This window comes from Podarcis raffonei, chromosome 17 (genome assembly GCF_027172205.1).
Source record: "Podarcis raffonei isolate rPodRaf1 chromosome 17, rPodRaf1.pri, whole genome shotgun sequence".
Lineage (NCBI taxonomy): Eukaryota > Metazoa > Chordata > Lepidosauria > Squamata > Lacertidae > Podarcis > Podarcis raffonei.
In genome coordinates, this window is record NC_070618.1 from 6043264 (window position 1) to 6058996 (window position 15733).

Sequence of the window (15733 nt, forward strand, 5' to 3'; positions counted from 1 at the left end):
AAGCGTATGTAACCCGAGGTACCACTGTACAGCAAATGTGTTCATACAGGTTAATATACAAATTTGCGCACATGTTCATATGCCGTTGTACTCAGGCTCGTTTAGAAAAGTATGCTAGCTTCCCTCATAAACGTCCTGATAAAATGAACATGGGATCTCCTTTTCCCCCTCCGCTCCCAATCATCATCCAAGCTTGTGGTTCCTTTCCATCCTTTTAGCTAAGAGGTTTCTTTGTGAGCTAGGCCATTTGTCCATCATTGTTTGAGGTCCAAACATTGGCAAAATACCCTGTCACTGATCCAGAGTGTTGTGAATGGTAGCCCCTCGCCGACAATTGGTGGAGGTTCCTAGAAATATCCCTGAGAGGATTATTTAACCTTTCAATTTAGGGGGCACAAAGCCTTGCTGATTAATGAACTTTCTGATGGATGCTGATAAGCGGCTCTGTTTCTTTATTTCCTCTAAAAGTGATTCCTCCTTCTGCCCCATATTACTATAATCTTAAACATAAAATGTGGCAAATAGATTAAAAAAAAACAGCACTGAAGAGTTTATCTGGTTGGCAAACTGAAGGAGCTAAATTAAAATTGGTAATGAAAGCAGTGGCTGAGCCCTGCGTATGGTTTTTAAAATGTGCTCTGTATTTTGAAGAGACTTATTCTCTAGCTTGCCTAGTAATGACTCTGCTTTTGGTGCACAGTCCGGGGCTGGCTTCTGTTATCCCCCCCAAAAATGAGTTGTGTTATCTGGATGACTGCAGACACATATGCATCCCCCTTTCTCACTGCATGGGCAGACAAGGTCGATAGCATTACAAGGTATTTGTGGCAGTGCTTGTTTCAGTTTTCAGAGCTGCCAGTTTCCAGCCAGATTTGAATTACAAAAGAAGAAGCTGGCATGAAAATTGAAAGGGTTTATCGGCTAGTCTGAAGCCTCATAGCACATTGCTTATTTATGCAGTCCATTTGCACCAGGAAATATAAAAAAAAGGAAATACATTTTTAAAATAAGGCCATAAAGACCTAGATATGTTTAAGATGGCAAATAAAATATAGATACCTATAATATCTTTCCAGGAAACGATTTCACTTAATGTTGCACATTACTTTAGAGGAGCATTTATGTTGCTGTCATAAATTTGTGTGTTTATGTCACTGTACAGGTAGTCTCTGGGGATTAAGCAGGAAGCCTCTGCTAACTTACTTTAAAATTAAAATAGAGGAAAGATAGGTCTGGAGCTTGAGAGCTCCATAGGAAATGGTTGGGAGTTTAATGCACCACCCTATTTAAATAATGCTTTTCATTCCATGTAAAATTAGCTATGGACCAGTGAGTATGTGGCACAACCTTTGGGGAAAATTAGGATGCTTTTTAAGCCATGAAGATTTTGGAGCATTTAGAAGTTGGCTTGCATTTCTCAGTATGGGGGGGGTGATATTGCAAATCAATATTTGAGAGTGCTACATATATGTAAGCTTCAAAAGATTATGTTCACAGTGGCTTTTTCTCTGTAGATTTTAACATTTTTCCATAGTGGTAGCTGCTATAATTTGCATCTATTTACAATTCATTATGTAATGTCTATTCTGTAGAAGCTATTGTGTCATACCACTTGTACTATGTATTGAACAACTTACATGTCATTTTTCTGGCCATTTGCAAGTTCTAGCCCAATTAAAAACCCTGCCATTTAAACAAAACCTAATATCATACTCCACTCTATGAGAGTATTCAGGTGCATTTGAGCATTTCCCATAAGAGCCCTTTACTTCTGGGGTTTGGTCATAACTACATGGAACCGTTCCCAGCTTTAATCTTCAGATCAAAGTTCACAACCAGAATGCAATCTATGAAGGAAAAATGTAAACCTTTCTGGAGAAAGTTTTGGGTTTTATTGGGTTTATTATAGTAAAAAAAAAGTTTAATTTAAATACATCAAACATCAAGTCTGTTAACATTTTAAGTACTTTTACCTTAAAGTCAAAATATTGACGTTCACACTTCTATAAATTAGCAGCTCTTTTTCATGAATTTTCAAAAGGATTGTTATTTTGTAGCATGTGTGACTTAATGATGCAATCACTCAATAGGACTGAAAAAGAAGAGAAAAACATCCAAAGGAGCTGTTCCGGTCTGTTGTGTACATAATACATGTTTCAAAAATCTCCCTAATTAAGGAATTACCCAGTGGAGTGGGAATCTATTGGGTGCGTGACATGATTCAAACCCCCCCACCCGTCCAAAGAAAGTACACAATTATGACATTAAATTATATCTGGTATTGGCAGTTTTTAAACTGGAAAAAATGACCCATGTAGTATGTCTCCTAAAAGGATGATATAGTTCATCATCTATACTTAATGGAGTGTTATTTGAGATAGAGTAATTTGCTTGTTTCTACTTTCCATGATATGGTGCACCTGCTATTAACATGTATGGGTCACAGATTTGTCCTTCATATAAGAGGCAGACGGTTTTAACTATTAGAAAGTTGCTTCTTAAATATTGCATCATCTTAATTGTCTATGGTGGTTATGCACATTTCAGGCTCATTTACGTGTGCCGTGTATCAGCAGGGCTCGTAACCACAAGCTCCATTCTGCAGAATTTCTGCTCGCTGTTAATTGCTTGCACCTGACATCAGCTACTAAGATATTGCTTGATACTTAGCCATACCTTAGGTGCTCTACATATAATGTATATCGGGTGCATCACTGGTTACATTACCATAATAGTGTGTGTGGAGAGTCTTTGATGATTCAGAGGCACTTTTGCTTGCTTCAGCTTGTCTCAACCAATCTTTTTCTCCTTATCAAGTCAATGAAAGCTGTTCTTGAACCAATCAGCTCTGCAGACCAGTCCTCAAGAACTAGACCAAAGTCTAACTTAAAAAGTCGTGGAGCTCTCCACTGGGGAGATGAATGGAGCAACTGCATCAAGATGAATACCCTTTTTTTTTGCTCTATAAGACACACTTTTTCCTTCCTAAAAATTAAGGGGAAATGTGTGTGCATCTTATGGAGCGAATGCAGGCTGTGCAGCTATTCCAGAAGCCAGAACAGCAAGAGGGATCTATTCTAGCTTCTGGCTTAGCCACGTGAAGCCTCTTCAGGGCAGGGGGAGCCTTCATCCTGCGCAGCGATCCCTCTTGCTGTTCTGGCTTCTGGGATTCAGAATAGTTTTTTTCTTGTTTTCCTCCTCCCAAAAACTAGGTGCGTCTTATGGTCTGGTGCGTCTTATAGAGCGAAAAATATGGTGCTTTATATCAGTTTCAAGGGTAAATTATTTAGTTTCCACTGAAGGTTTCATTATCAGGATGGAATGCAAAATAGCTGGCACCTTTTGGCGCCTTTAAAAAGTTGTACTTGGTGACTGGCACCCGATTTGCTGCATATGTTAGGAAGCAGGTTTGCCCTCCTATCTGGTGTCTAGGAAATGTTGATTAAAAAAAAAGAGTTTTGCAGGCCTGTCCAATAATCTTTAAATTGAGCTCATTGGGTGGGGAAAGTTATAACTTGAGACTCCTGGTTCCAGTGACTATAGTTATCCAGATCTTTTACAGCTTCTCCCCTCTTTCGCATTCTAGTTCCATCTTTTACAGCAACTTCACCACCATACGTTTGCCTGGCCAATGCATAGCCGCTGCTTCTTCTTTCTCTCTGCCTATCACACTCAGATTGGAGAAATGGCATGAAGAAAGTGCATGAGTCTATACTGTAGTGTGGCGTTATTTCATTCAGGCTGTGTGGTCTGTCTGGATTAATCTTCTGGAGAAAGGCGAGGGCTTACACATGACAGTCACTGCCTCCTGCTCAGAGCCCTTCTGAGCAAATTGTGTTTCAGCTGAGGGCCATTTGGTTAGCATATAATGCTTAGGATTTTCCCAAATGAAAGGTTGCGGTTTCCCCATGTGCTGTCTACTGCCTCCTGTAAACTTTTAAACATGATAGCAACGCAATGGAAAGAGTTCACAAAAAGGTGCTGCTACTGTAACATTTTAAGGATTCTCAGGAGAAAATGCCTTAGAAATGAAGTGAAAGCAAGGAGTTGTGGCTGGTGGAATACTGTTTTAGATAGAAAAATCTGCTGTATTTTGGAAAGTTGCTTGTTTGCTGTGAATTTGGACACTTCTTAAGATACTGCAACCAAATTTTGCATGATGGTTCCTGAGATCAGGGAGCACGTTTGTCTATGTTTAGATACAATTGGATATCATTTTGAATCAAGATGGCAGACTGAAACTTTCAGAATTCCACTGATTTTAACACCTAATTTTAAAACTGCACTGATTTGGAAGTTTATTAGACTTCCCAAACAATGCCGGACATGAAGTTGCTAGCTGACTATACAGTGGTACCTCGGGTTAAGTACTTAATTCGTTCTGGAGGTCTGTTCTTAACCTGAAACTGTTCTTAACCTGAAGCACCACTTTAGCTAATGGGGTCTCCCACAGCTGCCGCTGCCGCACGATTTCTGTTCTTATCCTGAAGCAAAGTTTTTAACCTGAGGTACTATTTCTGGCTTAGTGGAGTGTGTAACCTGAAGTGTATCTAACCTGAAGCGTATGTAACCCGAGGTACCACTGTAATCCCAAAGCTATGGCTATGTTACATTCTACTTCACTCCAATCTAGTGTGCCATCTTAGCTTGTCATCTGCATCTTCCTGGGCCTGACAGGTTTGTCTTCTTAAAAGCATTTCTGTGGTAGGGAAGAGCAAGTTTACTTTGGGATGAAGATTCTCGTACTGAAGATAGTGCCAGAGTATTCTGTATATAGGAAGTGAGAGTGAGAAGTAAAAAATGCCCTGGTCAGATTCCAACTGGAAACTAAGCCTTATGAGGAACGATTGAGGGAGTTGGGTATGTTTAGCCTGGAGAAGAGAAGACTGAGAGGTGATAGGATAGCCATCTTCAAATATCTGTTGCACTGTCACATGGAAGATGGAGTAAGATTTTTTTATGGTTCTTCAGAGGGTAGGACCCAAACCAGTAGATTCAAACTTTTTCTGTTTTTGTTTGTTTAACTGTTATAGTTATTACAAGTCATGAATAACTGTATTTTAAAGTTTAGCCTTAGGCTTAATTATTACCAAGTCTGAGAGGGTGAGAGAATCGCTCAGCTTCTTGTCTGAAGGAAATTCTGGCTCTGCCTATAGCAGTGGGAGTTTTACCCTGAAGTGAACTACTTTCCCCTCTCCAACAAAAAGGAAACTTCATAAAGTTTTCTGTTCCTGGAAATTTTTTTGGATTCATGTAATGAATTTCTGAAATTTTCCAAAACATAATCTAGAGAGGGAAAATAATAACCCACAGGCCTCACCTTTGAAACCAGGGAGATGGGACAAGAAAGTAGGAAAGGAAGTCTGAGCAGTTCTGTATGTAGGCGACATTCACTATGTCCCACTTGTGAGATTTCTGTCCACATTACAGGAGGATAGCTGCAGCTACGTAGATTTCAAGATTGTTCCAGTAAAGGATGGTGTAGTTCAGATTCATATTTGTTGGCTAAGATAAGCAAAAATTCATAGCAAAAATTCTGATGCAAACAAAGCTCAAGTTTGGGCTTATGGACTTTATCCAGTAATACAGCATTAAGTAAGCCTCCCATCAGGGACGCGGGTGGCGCTGTGGGTTAAACCACAGAGCCTAGGACTTGCCGATCAGAAGGTCGGCGGTTCGAATCACTGCGACGGGGTGAGCTCCCGTTGCTGGGTCCCTGCTCCTGCCAACCTAGCAGTTCGAAAGCATGTCAAAGTGCAAGTAGATAAATAGGTACCGCTCCGGCAGGAAGATAAACAGCGTTTCCGTGCACTGGTTTGCCAGAGCCGAAAGCTGTACGCCGGCTCCCTCGGCCAATAAAGCGAGATGAGTGCCGCAACCCCAGAGTCGTCCGCAACTGGACCTAATGGTCAGGGGTCCCTTTACCTTTAAGCCTCCCATCGGTATAAGAATTTCCTCCTGTGCAGCAGGGCTTCCCTCTGCATGACCCTTAAATCCCTTCTGGGGGTTCCACCAACTGTCCACAGCAGATTTGGAGAGGGGGGAGTCACATGGCACAAGTGGAAATGCTTTCACTGTTATTTTTATGTAGAGCAGAGATGAGGAAATGGATTTGGTGGATGGATAAGATTATTATTTCCCTGCCCTTAACATTTCCATCACCTGACTCACAGTGATGCCAGGTTACCTTTTTTTACCAGCAGAATGATAGCTGGTATAAACTGATTAATGTCACAAGACTGTAACCTCAGATTCAGGAGATCTTGGAAGATTAGTAAGCAATTGCCGCTTTTTGTGTTTTATTCTTTTTTCACAATCTTGCCATTAAACATTTCTCTGCTGCATAAGCTTTGGTTTTATGAGATTTGGGTTTAGTGTTATTTATTATTATAATTTTTGAATTTATATACCGCCCTATACCCGGAGGTCTCAGGGCAGTCCACAGAATAAAATCAGAATATAAAACCACATAATACATAATCAAAATAAAAACAATAATCCAATAACGCCCCCCCCCAAAAAAAACCCCACATTTTAAAAGGACATAGGATGTCAATCAAATCAACCAAAGGCATGCTTAAAAAGGAATGTTTTTACCTGGTGCCTAAAGGTGTAATAATGAAGGCCCCATGCAAACTTCCCTAGGGAGAGCATTCCACAGATGAGGAGCCACTGCAGAAAAGGCCTGTTCTCATGTTGCCACCCTCCGGACCTCTCGGGGAGGAGGCACACAAAGGAGGGCCTCAGAAGCTAATCTCAGGGTCCAGGCAGGTTCATATGGAAAGAGGCCGTCCTTGAGGCATTGCGGTTATGAGCTGTTTAAGGCTTTATAGGTCAAAACCAGCACTTTGAATTGGGCCCGGAAACTTAATTGGTAGCCAGTGCAGTTAGACCAGGATTGGTGTAATACGCTCAAACTGTCTTGCCCCAGTGAGCAACCTGGCCACTGAATTCTGCACTAGCTGAAGTTTCCGAACCATCTTCAGAGGCAGCCCTACATATAACCCATTGCAGTATTCTAACCTTGAGGTTATCAGAGCATAGACAACAGTAGTTAGGTTATTCCTGTCCAGATAGGGGTGCAGCTGAGCCACCAGCTGAAGCTGATGGAAGGCACTCAGTGCCACTGAGGCCACCTGAGCCTCAAGCAACAGCAGAGGTTCCAGGAGTACCTCCAAGCTACAAACCTGTTCCTTCAGAGGAAATGTAACCCCATCAGGAGCAGGCAATCTCCTACCCATCCTGTCTAGGGAACCATCCACTAACAGTGTCTCAGTCTTATCTGGATTGAGTTTCAGTTTGTTGGCTCTCATCCAGTCCATTGCCCAGGCAGGACACTGGTCCAGCACTTCCACTGCCTCACCTTCAGATGTAAAGGAGAAATAGAGCTGGGTGTTTTCTCAAAAACAAGTTGCAAACATGGTGGATCGGGGGAATGCCCTGGATGTAGTGTATCTTGAGTTCAGTAAGGCCATTATATTATTGTGGAGAAGCTGGGAAAATGTGGACTGTCTTCATGTGTCCTGTGAATGATTTCGCGTCTCTTCCCCCACACCCTGGCAGTAGTACACCTGTCCATCCTCATACCAACCTGTTTTCTGAATTCCAGATAATTTCAAAATTATCTGTGACACAGTGTGACACAGGAGGCGATGGTTAAATGGGAAAAAGTCAAAAGAGCAATCCAGGTCATTGGAGTCTTGGATCTGACTAAAGGAGCTTTTTGGATTCTGGCCAAAAGTGTTGTTCAAATCTCATACTGCATGGTCAGCTGTGGGAATATTGTAGTGTGCTTTCACTGAATGCTGTGGGAGTGCTTGAAGCTGCAGCTAAGTGGGTATGTACCTGAACAGAAATCTGGATAGGAGACTGTTTGGGAGTGACTCATAAGAGCAGGGTGTAAATATAATAAATAATTTTTAGCATCATTCTTGAGCAAATTTCTCCCCAATCACATCTGAATGAAAAGAAATTAGTGTTCATTTCATGTCATGCTGGTTTTTTTCCTTGTGTACGTGTGTAGTTGGAAGATAGAACAGGGGGGGAAATGTGAATAGGCAATTCCTTTTAATTAGTGAAATTTAAGTCAGATGCATATCTTAAGAAGTAATGAGCTTCATAAAAGCAAGACCTCATTGGATCAAAGTCAGTTTAAGATAAGGGCATCTCAAGGTCACAGAAAGAGCTGGCCAGCAGTTCCATTTGCATAAAAAATTACTGTCAGAAATAGGCGGTGGAGGCAGCCCTGGCATTTTGATCTCTTGGCCTTTGTCATGGAGATTCCTTGCAGAGAAGGGAGGAAGGCCAGTGTCCCAGATAATGATTAACTGTTTTAATGGCATTCATTCATTCATTCACTCATTCCGCACTAACTACTCATGCAGAAAAAAGGGTTATGTAAAATGACATTAGAAGAAAATCATTTGTAATCGTTGCATCGGGGCTGCACTTTGAGGAGACATTAGGAGTAAATCCGTGGCGTGGTAGGCTTATGCTTTATCTTCTGATATTTACTGAGTTTACTGGTGCATGAAAAGCTTTCAGCAAGAATAGCAGATGGGATGGACCTTTCATAGGTAATGCTATCTACTGGGTTATTACTTCTATATATTGATAGTGAAGTAATCTTCAAGATATCACCCTACAAAATATAGATTATTTAAATGTTTGTAACAAAAAATCCTATAACACAGAGCAGCTACTATCATGAATACTTCATTTTGTACCTATTGGATCAAAGGCCTTAAATGCTTTTTAAAATCTGAAATAATGAGAATATAGTGAGCTTGACAACATATTGGGTTTCTTTTCTTTCTTTCCCCCCTCTCCTTTGCCTTTTGGACAGCTGTAGGGAGATATGCATAGTTAATCTGAATAGCAAGTATTCAATTTAATTTGTCTCCTTAAATCTGACCTTTTCTATTACATAAACAAAAGGAGGTGCCCTGCAGACATCTTTTGATGTTGCACGAACACACATTCTTCATGCATCCAAAACTCCTTAAGGATTTTTGCAAGATTTATAGAACAGAAAAGCAGCCTCCCATTGTTTCTACTTCCAGTTGCTGATGTACAGTCATGTCCCCATGAAAAAAAAATTGTTGCTATGCTTTCTATACGGTGGGGAGCAGGATAATATTGGTTGGAAGTATTTCCAATCATTATTACCAGTTTACTAAAATAAGCAGCTCTGGAACAAAAACATTGATAAGCAGCAATTTTTTAATCTGTCTGCTATTTGCACTCAACAGAACATAGAATCATAAAACTCTAGATGTACCACTAGTCTACAGATATAGGTTTATTTACCCTTTTTTATATTCCATACAATTATTTTAGGAGTGGCTAAGAGGATTGGGGGGGGGGGCTATATATCGCGCTGATGAATAGGTTCAGTGATATATGTTTATTTCATAAAATAGAAGACAGATGATTTTTCTTTACAGTAAGTTAATATTGTGTTACCCCAAGCATTATTTTAAGAAATCAGAAGTTGCCTTCCACAAGGATAGCCAATGTAGTCCGCTCCAGATGTTGATGCATTCTAACTCCCATTATCCCTGACCATTGACCAGGCTAGCTGGACCTGATGAGAGTTGGAGTCCAACAATATCAGGATGGCCTCACATCGACTACTCCTGTATTATCCCAAGTTCAGCACATGGTCTTTTTAGTATTGTGTACCTTGACGCGGTGGGACGCGGGTGGTGCTGTGGTCTAAACCACAGAACCTAGGGCTTGCCGATCAGGTCGGCAGTTCGAATCCCTGTGACGGGGTGAGCTCCCGTTGCTCGGTCCCTGCTCCTGCCAACCTAGCAGCTCCAAAGCATGTCAAAGTGCAAGTAGATAAATAGGTATCGCTCTGGCGGGAAGGTAAACAGCGTTTCCGTGTGCTGCTCTGGTTCGCCAGAAGCGGCTTAGTCATGCTGGCCACATGACTCCCTCAGCCAGTAAAGCGAGATGAGTGCCGCAACCCCAGAGTCATCTGTGACTGGACCTAATGGTCAGGGGTCCCTTTACCTTTACCTTGAGTACAAGGTTTTTCCAGGGTGTCAGAAGTAGTTCTTTCTCTCCCTTGAATCTAAGGACCTGTTCATCAGAGACAGCTAGTGCAAGCAGATAACTCTGAAAAGGTTAAGGATCTAGCTGTAAGTTCCCTAAACAGTATAAAGATACTTAGGTCACAGTTTTACACAGCTTACCTGGGAATAAGCCCCACTGAACTCAACAAGACTTGTTTCCAAGTACACATTTTAAAGATTGTGCTGTTAAAAAAAATGCATCAAGACAGATCTTAGAACTTCATGCACTTTTAGCAGAATTTACATCTAGGCTAAGACCCCATGATCATACAATTAGTCTAGCTTCCAGATAAATGTGTATGGAAACGCAGCCTTAGCTGATAAATGAGGTCAATTCAAAATCTAGAAGTGGGTGACATCTCTAATTGTACTGTTATTGATTAGGTTGTAGGTGTGTGTTGCTAAATTATTTTAATTAGTTGTATTTGGGATCTTGCTATGCGTAATTCTTGCTATTTTTTCTGTTGCAGACCAGGCCGGGACCACTGAAGCAGGCTGAAACACAAGTTGAGCATTCTGCTTCCGTGTACTGTTACAACTGTGCAGAGCAAGGCCATTATGGATATGTAAGTCCTAGCAGGGTCTAACTTTGCTTCTGATTATTCTGCTAAGAAGAAAGCATTGATCACTACTCAGCAGTTTAGAGACTTCAGCCACTCAGAATAGCTAGGCTAGTTGGGAATTTCAACACAGAATAATGGGCAAGATGTGTCTGATGCCCATATTGGCCTGTTGGGTCCAGGCAACCTACCCTGATGCCGCAGCCTTGCTCATCTCACAGGTGAACTGGGAAGAAGTGAGTTCCCCATTTTCTGTGGTTGATCCTGGGGTGGTGCCTACCCAGAGGGAATTCCTCAAGTTCACGCCCTGATTTAAAGGGTTTATTTCCAGAGATATCAAGGAATCTGTCAGTACTGCCCTGCAACCCCTCAGTGGCAGGTCTTCTGCCAAACGATTGCATAAGGAGCAGGAAAAACTTAAGACTCTGTAGACTCTGCAGACTCTGTAGCCTGTGCACACTGAGCCCTCATCCTAATATCTGCTACAGGTGCTCCATTTTTTTCCTTCAGTTCCCACCAACCACCTACACATTTTTTTCACTAGCCTCCAGTAATGCTTGGCGAGCTGAGTGGATGTTTTCCAATGTGATAAAATTGGTTTCTGGTTTCCTGCTTTGATGGCTGAGGATATGTCCCTTTTCCCACAGCCTATCAGCCGGTGCAAAGAATTTTAATCAAGGTTTGGGGAGGTTGTGTTCATCACTCAGGGCTGCGGCAAATAAAGTCAAGATCCACTACAGATGGCAGAGTACCCCCTTCCCCCTTGTTTTCCAGCCCTGAAATGCTAGGATTTTAGGTCAAGGAGTGGAGCTATGGATTTGTGTGATGTCATTGCTCATGTGGGATGGCAGGTGGTGGTTATCTGCAAATCCAGTGTGTTCTTCCTGTGTTGATGGGATACACGTTCCTTCAGACCTTTGTCATCTTTGAGGTTATCTGTCAGTTCCCTCTCCCCCAATTCCAACCATAAGTGGTGAGGTGTCTGGTGGGGAATTCTAATGGGTTCCCTATCTGTTTCTGTAGAAAGGCTCAACATTTTCTCCTCAGAACAGGGATCTGAGCAGTAGTAGTAGTAGTAGTTGTTGTTTTTGGATTTGATATCCCAAAGGAGTCTCAAAGCGGCTAACATTCTCCTTTCCCTTCCACCCCCACAACAAACACTCTGTGAGGTGAGTGGGGCTGAGAGACTTCAAAGAAGTGTGACTAGCCCAAGGTCACCCAGTAGGTGCATGTGGAGGAGTGGGGAAGTGAACCCGGTTCCCCAGATTACGAGACTACCGCTCTTATCCACTACACCACACTGGCTCTCTGAGGAGTATTCCTATTTGAAAAGCAACTAGAGGGTTAAAGGGACAAGCCAGAGACAGTTGTTGAGAAGAGTTAACATTTATGGAACATTTCAAAGATGTGCTCAGAAATGGCAACACTATAAATTGAAAGAGCCACCCCAACATTACCTAAATTGCAAAGGGCCTCTTGTAGCAATTCAGAGTTTGTGCCCACTGCTGCTAGGCTGAAGAAAGTAGAGGATTTGTAGATGTGCCTTGCATTCACATTCCAAGCTGTCAGTCAGACAGAACGCTTCTCAGGTGTGTTGGTAACAGGCTGAGCTTTCCGTCCTCTGTGTGTTGGCTGTGGTGCTAAGGAGCATCCCCCAGAGTATTTAACAGTACAAAGTGTGTGGCAGCTTACCTGAAAGAGAGAGGTCTGAGAAAGTGCGTGTCATACACTATTGAGATGGTTGTTCAGTGCAGTGATTTATTATTTTTTAAAAGAAAAGGAAAAAGCAGGAGTTCTTGCTTCTGGAGGCTTGTGCTTTTTTCACCCACTAGGGCTTTACTGTCAACGTATTGAGGGGCACAAAGGCCATCTGTCTGTGGCATAAGTTTTAGACTTTGTGCAACATCTCCAAGAAGACACTGGGAGAGGGGGGAGCGTGTTCCACAGCCATCAGAGATTAGCCATGCTTCTTCACGTAGTCTTATCTGAAAGTATTTAGGGGAGAAGGGGTCTTAGAAAACATGTGCTCCAAACAGATGGAAAGTCACTGGCAATTCTTTCTTTTCAGAAACACTCAGCTGTAAATTTGCTACCAACAGATTTCAAATGTTTGAAACATGGTTTTCACTAAAAAACAAACAAACCCTACATCTTTCATTCCACGTGCCCTTTGCTTATTGATGGTGACCTATCAGGGAGAAGCATAGAGTATTCAGCATGAAGAGGGAGATGTATTCATCCAACCTGGTCTGCATGTTCTTTTTCCTCCATCCCCAGACATTTGAAACACCTGGCCCTTCAAGCCAATTAAGTGTGTGTGTCCTGATGTATGCCCTTCAGCAGCAGCAAGATGATGTAGCCTGTGCTATCAGGAGTGATGGGAGGCACTCCACTTGCCTCAGTTCTCTCAACATTCCCAGTTGCCTTTCTCTGCAAGAAGCTAGAGAACAGGTGCTTGGCCTCAGACTTCCAAGTAGCTAAGGCTGCAGGCTATTTCTTCAAGGATTCCAGATTTTTTTCTGGCTCCCATCAGTCTCTGGAGGCAGACCACTGAATTTGGTTCTCAAACCTGCAGTGGTTACAGGTAGTTTTGAAGTCAAACCTGACCTCCGGCTCAGGTATCAGCTCTCCTGTCTGTCAATTGTTTTATGATACAGTGGTACCTTGGAACTCTAATGTAATCTGTTCCGGAAGACCATTCGACTTCTGAAACGTTTGAGTTCCGAGGTGCAGCTTCCGATTGGCCGACAGCTAGATTTTTGCTCAGCGGAAGCCGCGTAGGACGTTTGTGTTCCAAGGAACGTGGAAAACTGGAGCACTTGCTTCTGGGTTTTGGCGTTCGGGAGCCAAAACGTTTGAGAATGGAGCCGTTCAAGTTCCAAGGTACCACTGTGGTTTGTTTTTAATGTGAACTGTTTGTGTGTTTTTTGATATCAGAACGTCAGGATAGGATATTCCTATAAATTAAGATTTTAAAAAAGCAAACTTACTGTCTAAGCTCACCTCCTCCAAAGTATGCACCAAATATTACCCTTACAGTTAGTTGGTGATGATACTCAAACAGAAACATAGAAATGCATTTCTCTTGTAGACCAGCCACCTCTGGTTTCACATAAGGATATTAGCTAAAGTAAGTTATCAATCAACCATCTCTTCACCCCCAAGTCAGCAAAACCAACTGATGTCGGTTCATTTGGCTTGTTTTCCTGGATAGGGTTTGAATTACTGAATCTAGCAGAAAGAGAAAATGTGCCTAAAAGTTGCCATTAAAATATTACTTTGCAGGAATGTTCAGAGAGGCGGATGTTTGGAGGGACATTTCCTACTTCCCCCTTCATCTATTACTATGATAGCAATTACGATTTCAAGAGGCGTCGTCAGAGAATAAAGAAAAAAGTGCAAGGTATGATATAAATTTGTTGAGCTTTCTAAATCCACATTTTTGTTTTGCTCCTCTTTAACCACGGCTGCTGTTAGGTTTGCTGCTTCTTGACTTAATCTGGATAATTTAAAGGAGTAGAAGTGGGGATATTTCAGAACCAGGATGAAACAAGTATTTACCTTCTCTGATTATATGGCTCCAGACAGACCTGCCTGAAATTCAGGCTTCAGAGTACATAAATGAAGAGGAGAAATATTTTACAGTTATGGGATGATTTACTGAGCACTCAAGCCACATTTGATCTTCACTGAGAAACTGGAGTTCTTTTTTAGCTTCATTGTATGTTTGAGCTGCTGCATTTAGATGAAATGTTCTGAACTCTTCAACCGGTGCTCAAATTTGTGGCTTTTTATTCCCAAAACACTGGAATGCAGAGTTGGCATTTTGATAAAAGGTAAATCATGTTATTTTGAAACCTGCCTATAACTTCCAACTACTTTACTGGGCGATATTGGCAACTGTTGCCATTACATTTCCTATTTGAGGTTGAGCATATAGCTCTAACAGTTATAAAGCTTGGGGGACTTAAGATCGGTATGAACTCAATGATATATCTGTAAAAGATTTTTAACATTGCTCATAGTTTCTGGCTGCAGCTGACCTAAAGAATGGATGAGTATCCATATTTCATCAAACTGCTTAATTACTTTGCATGCAGGGTGCCCTACAAAGACTTCAAATTATAAACAGTAGTAAATGTGTGTGTGTGTGTGTGTGTGTGTGTGTGTGTGTGTATCAATCATTTGACCTCTTAAGTATCATCAAGTGTCTTACTTTTTTCAGAACTTCAAGATGCAGGCCTTGTGCCAATGGCTCTGAAGAGACCACGCATAGACAATGGCCAGGGACTGCAGAGCCATAAGAAAAAGAAGAAAACATTAAAGGACCGTGACAAGAAAGGAGATAAGCATCATAAAAAGCTGAAGAAAATGTCCCAGGCCAACATACTCAAAGGAAGGAAGGATAAGAAAGTGGTCCAGAGTAACTATAACATGGAAGAGGACTTTCCCAGAGGTGGTAACAGGGATGCTCTTAAAAAGAGCAGGAAAACCAGGGCACAGGGCAACTTTGGCCTCCCAGCAAATGGAGGCCAAGCAGAAATCCTTCAGGTTCCTCTGAAGACAGCAAAAAAGAGGAAGAAGAAACGGAGAAAGAATACAAGTGGTAGCTCTCCCAGGGATGAGAGTTTATTCCTGATAAAACAGAGGAAGAAGAAATCAAAACAGAAACAGAAACCCAATTTGTGATGGAAGGGGGAGTGGATGTGGGGTTGGGGATTAAGCTTGAGACAGCTTTCACACCATCACCCACCCACACCCCGTGGAACATAAAACCATCCATAAGTGCAGGCTGGGATACAAAAAAACAAAAAACAAAACCCAATGAGTTTGCCTGTGCTAATGTATACGAGATTATACATTGTACTTGTTTTCTACAACTTCTGTATTTGGATTGAACGTAGGGGGTAAGGGGTTGTGCTACAGAATCAAAGCAAAATGAGGATTGGTCCACTGTGTTGCATACAGTCTTTTTTCTCTTTTTAAAAAAATAAATCCTGCTGTTTGTTAAAGCACTTCTCTTTAGCACATGTGATTTATTTGCATGCAGGCTTTAGAGAAGAACTTCGCAGAGGGCGTGGATATTGAACA

The 15733-nt window shown here is 41.8% G+C and overlaps 1 protein-coding gene across 4 annotated transcripts in view; it reads left to right on the plus strand.

Annotated features, from left to right (window-relative positions):
• The window catches only part of ZCCHC7 (zinc finger CCHC-type containing 7), a 124049-nt gene extending 108573 nt beyond the window's left edge, over positions 1 to 15476 (plus strand). For all 4 annotated transcript variants that reach the window (XM_053370527.1, XM_053370529.1, XM_053370530.1 and 1 more), the window contains exons 7-9: positions 10553 to 10648; positions 13928 to 14045; positions 14868 to 15476. In XM_053370527.1, the coding sequence (XP_053226502.1) occupies positions 10553 to 10648; positions 13928 to 14045; positions 14868 to 15331 (678 nt within the window). In that variant the 3' untranslated portion in view covers positions 15332 to 15476. The remainder of the gene's footprint in view (positions 1 to 10552; positions 10649 to 13927; positions 14046 to 14867) is intronic.
• Positions 15477 to 15733: the final 257 nt, after the last annotated feature.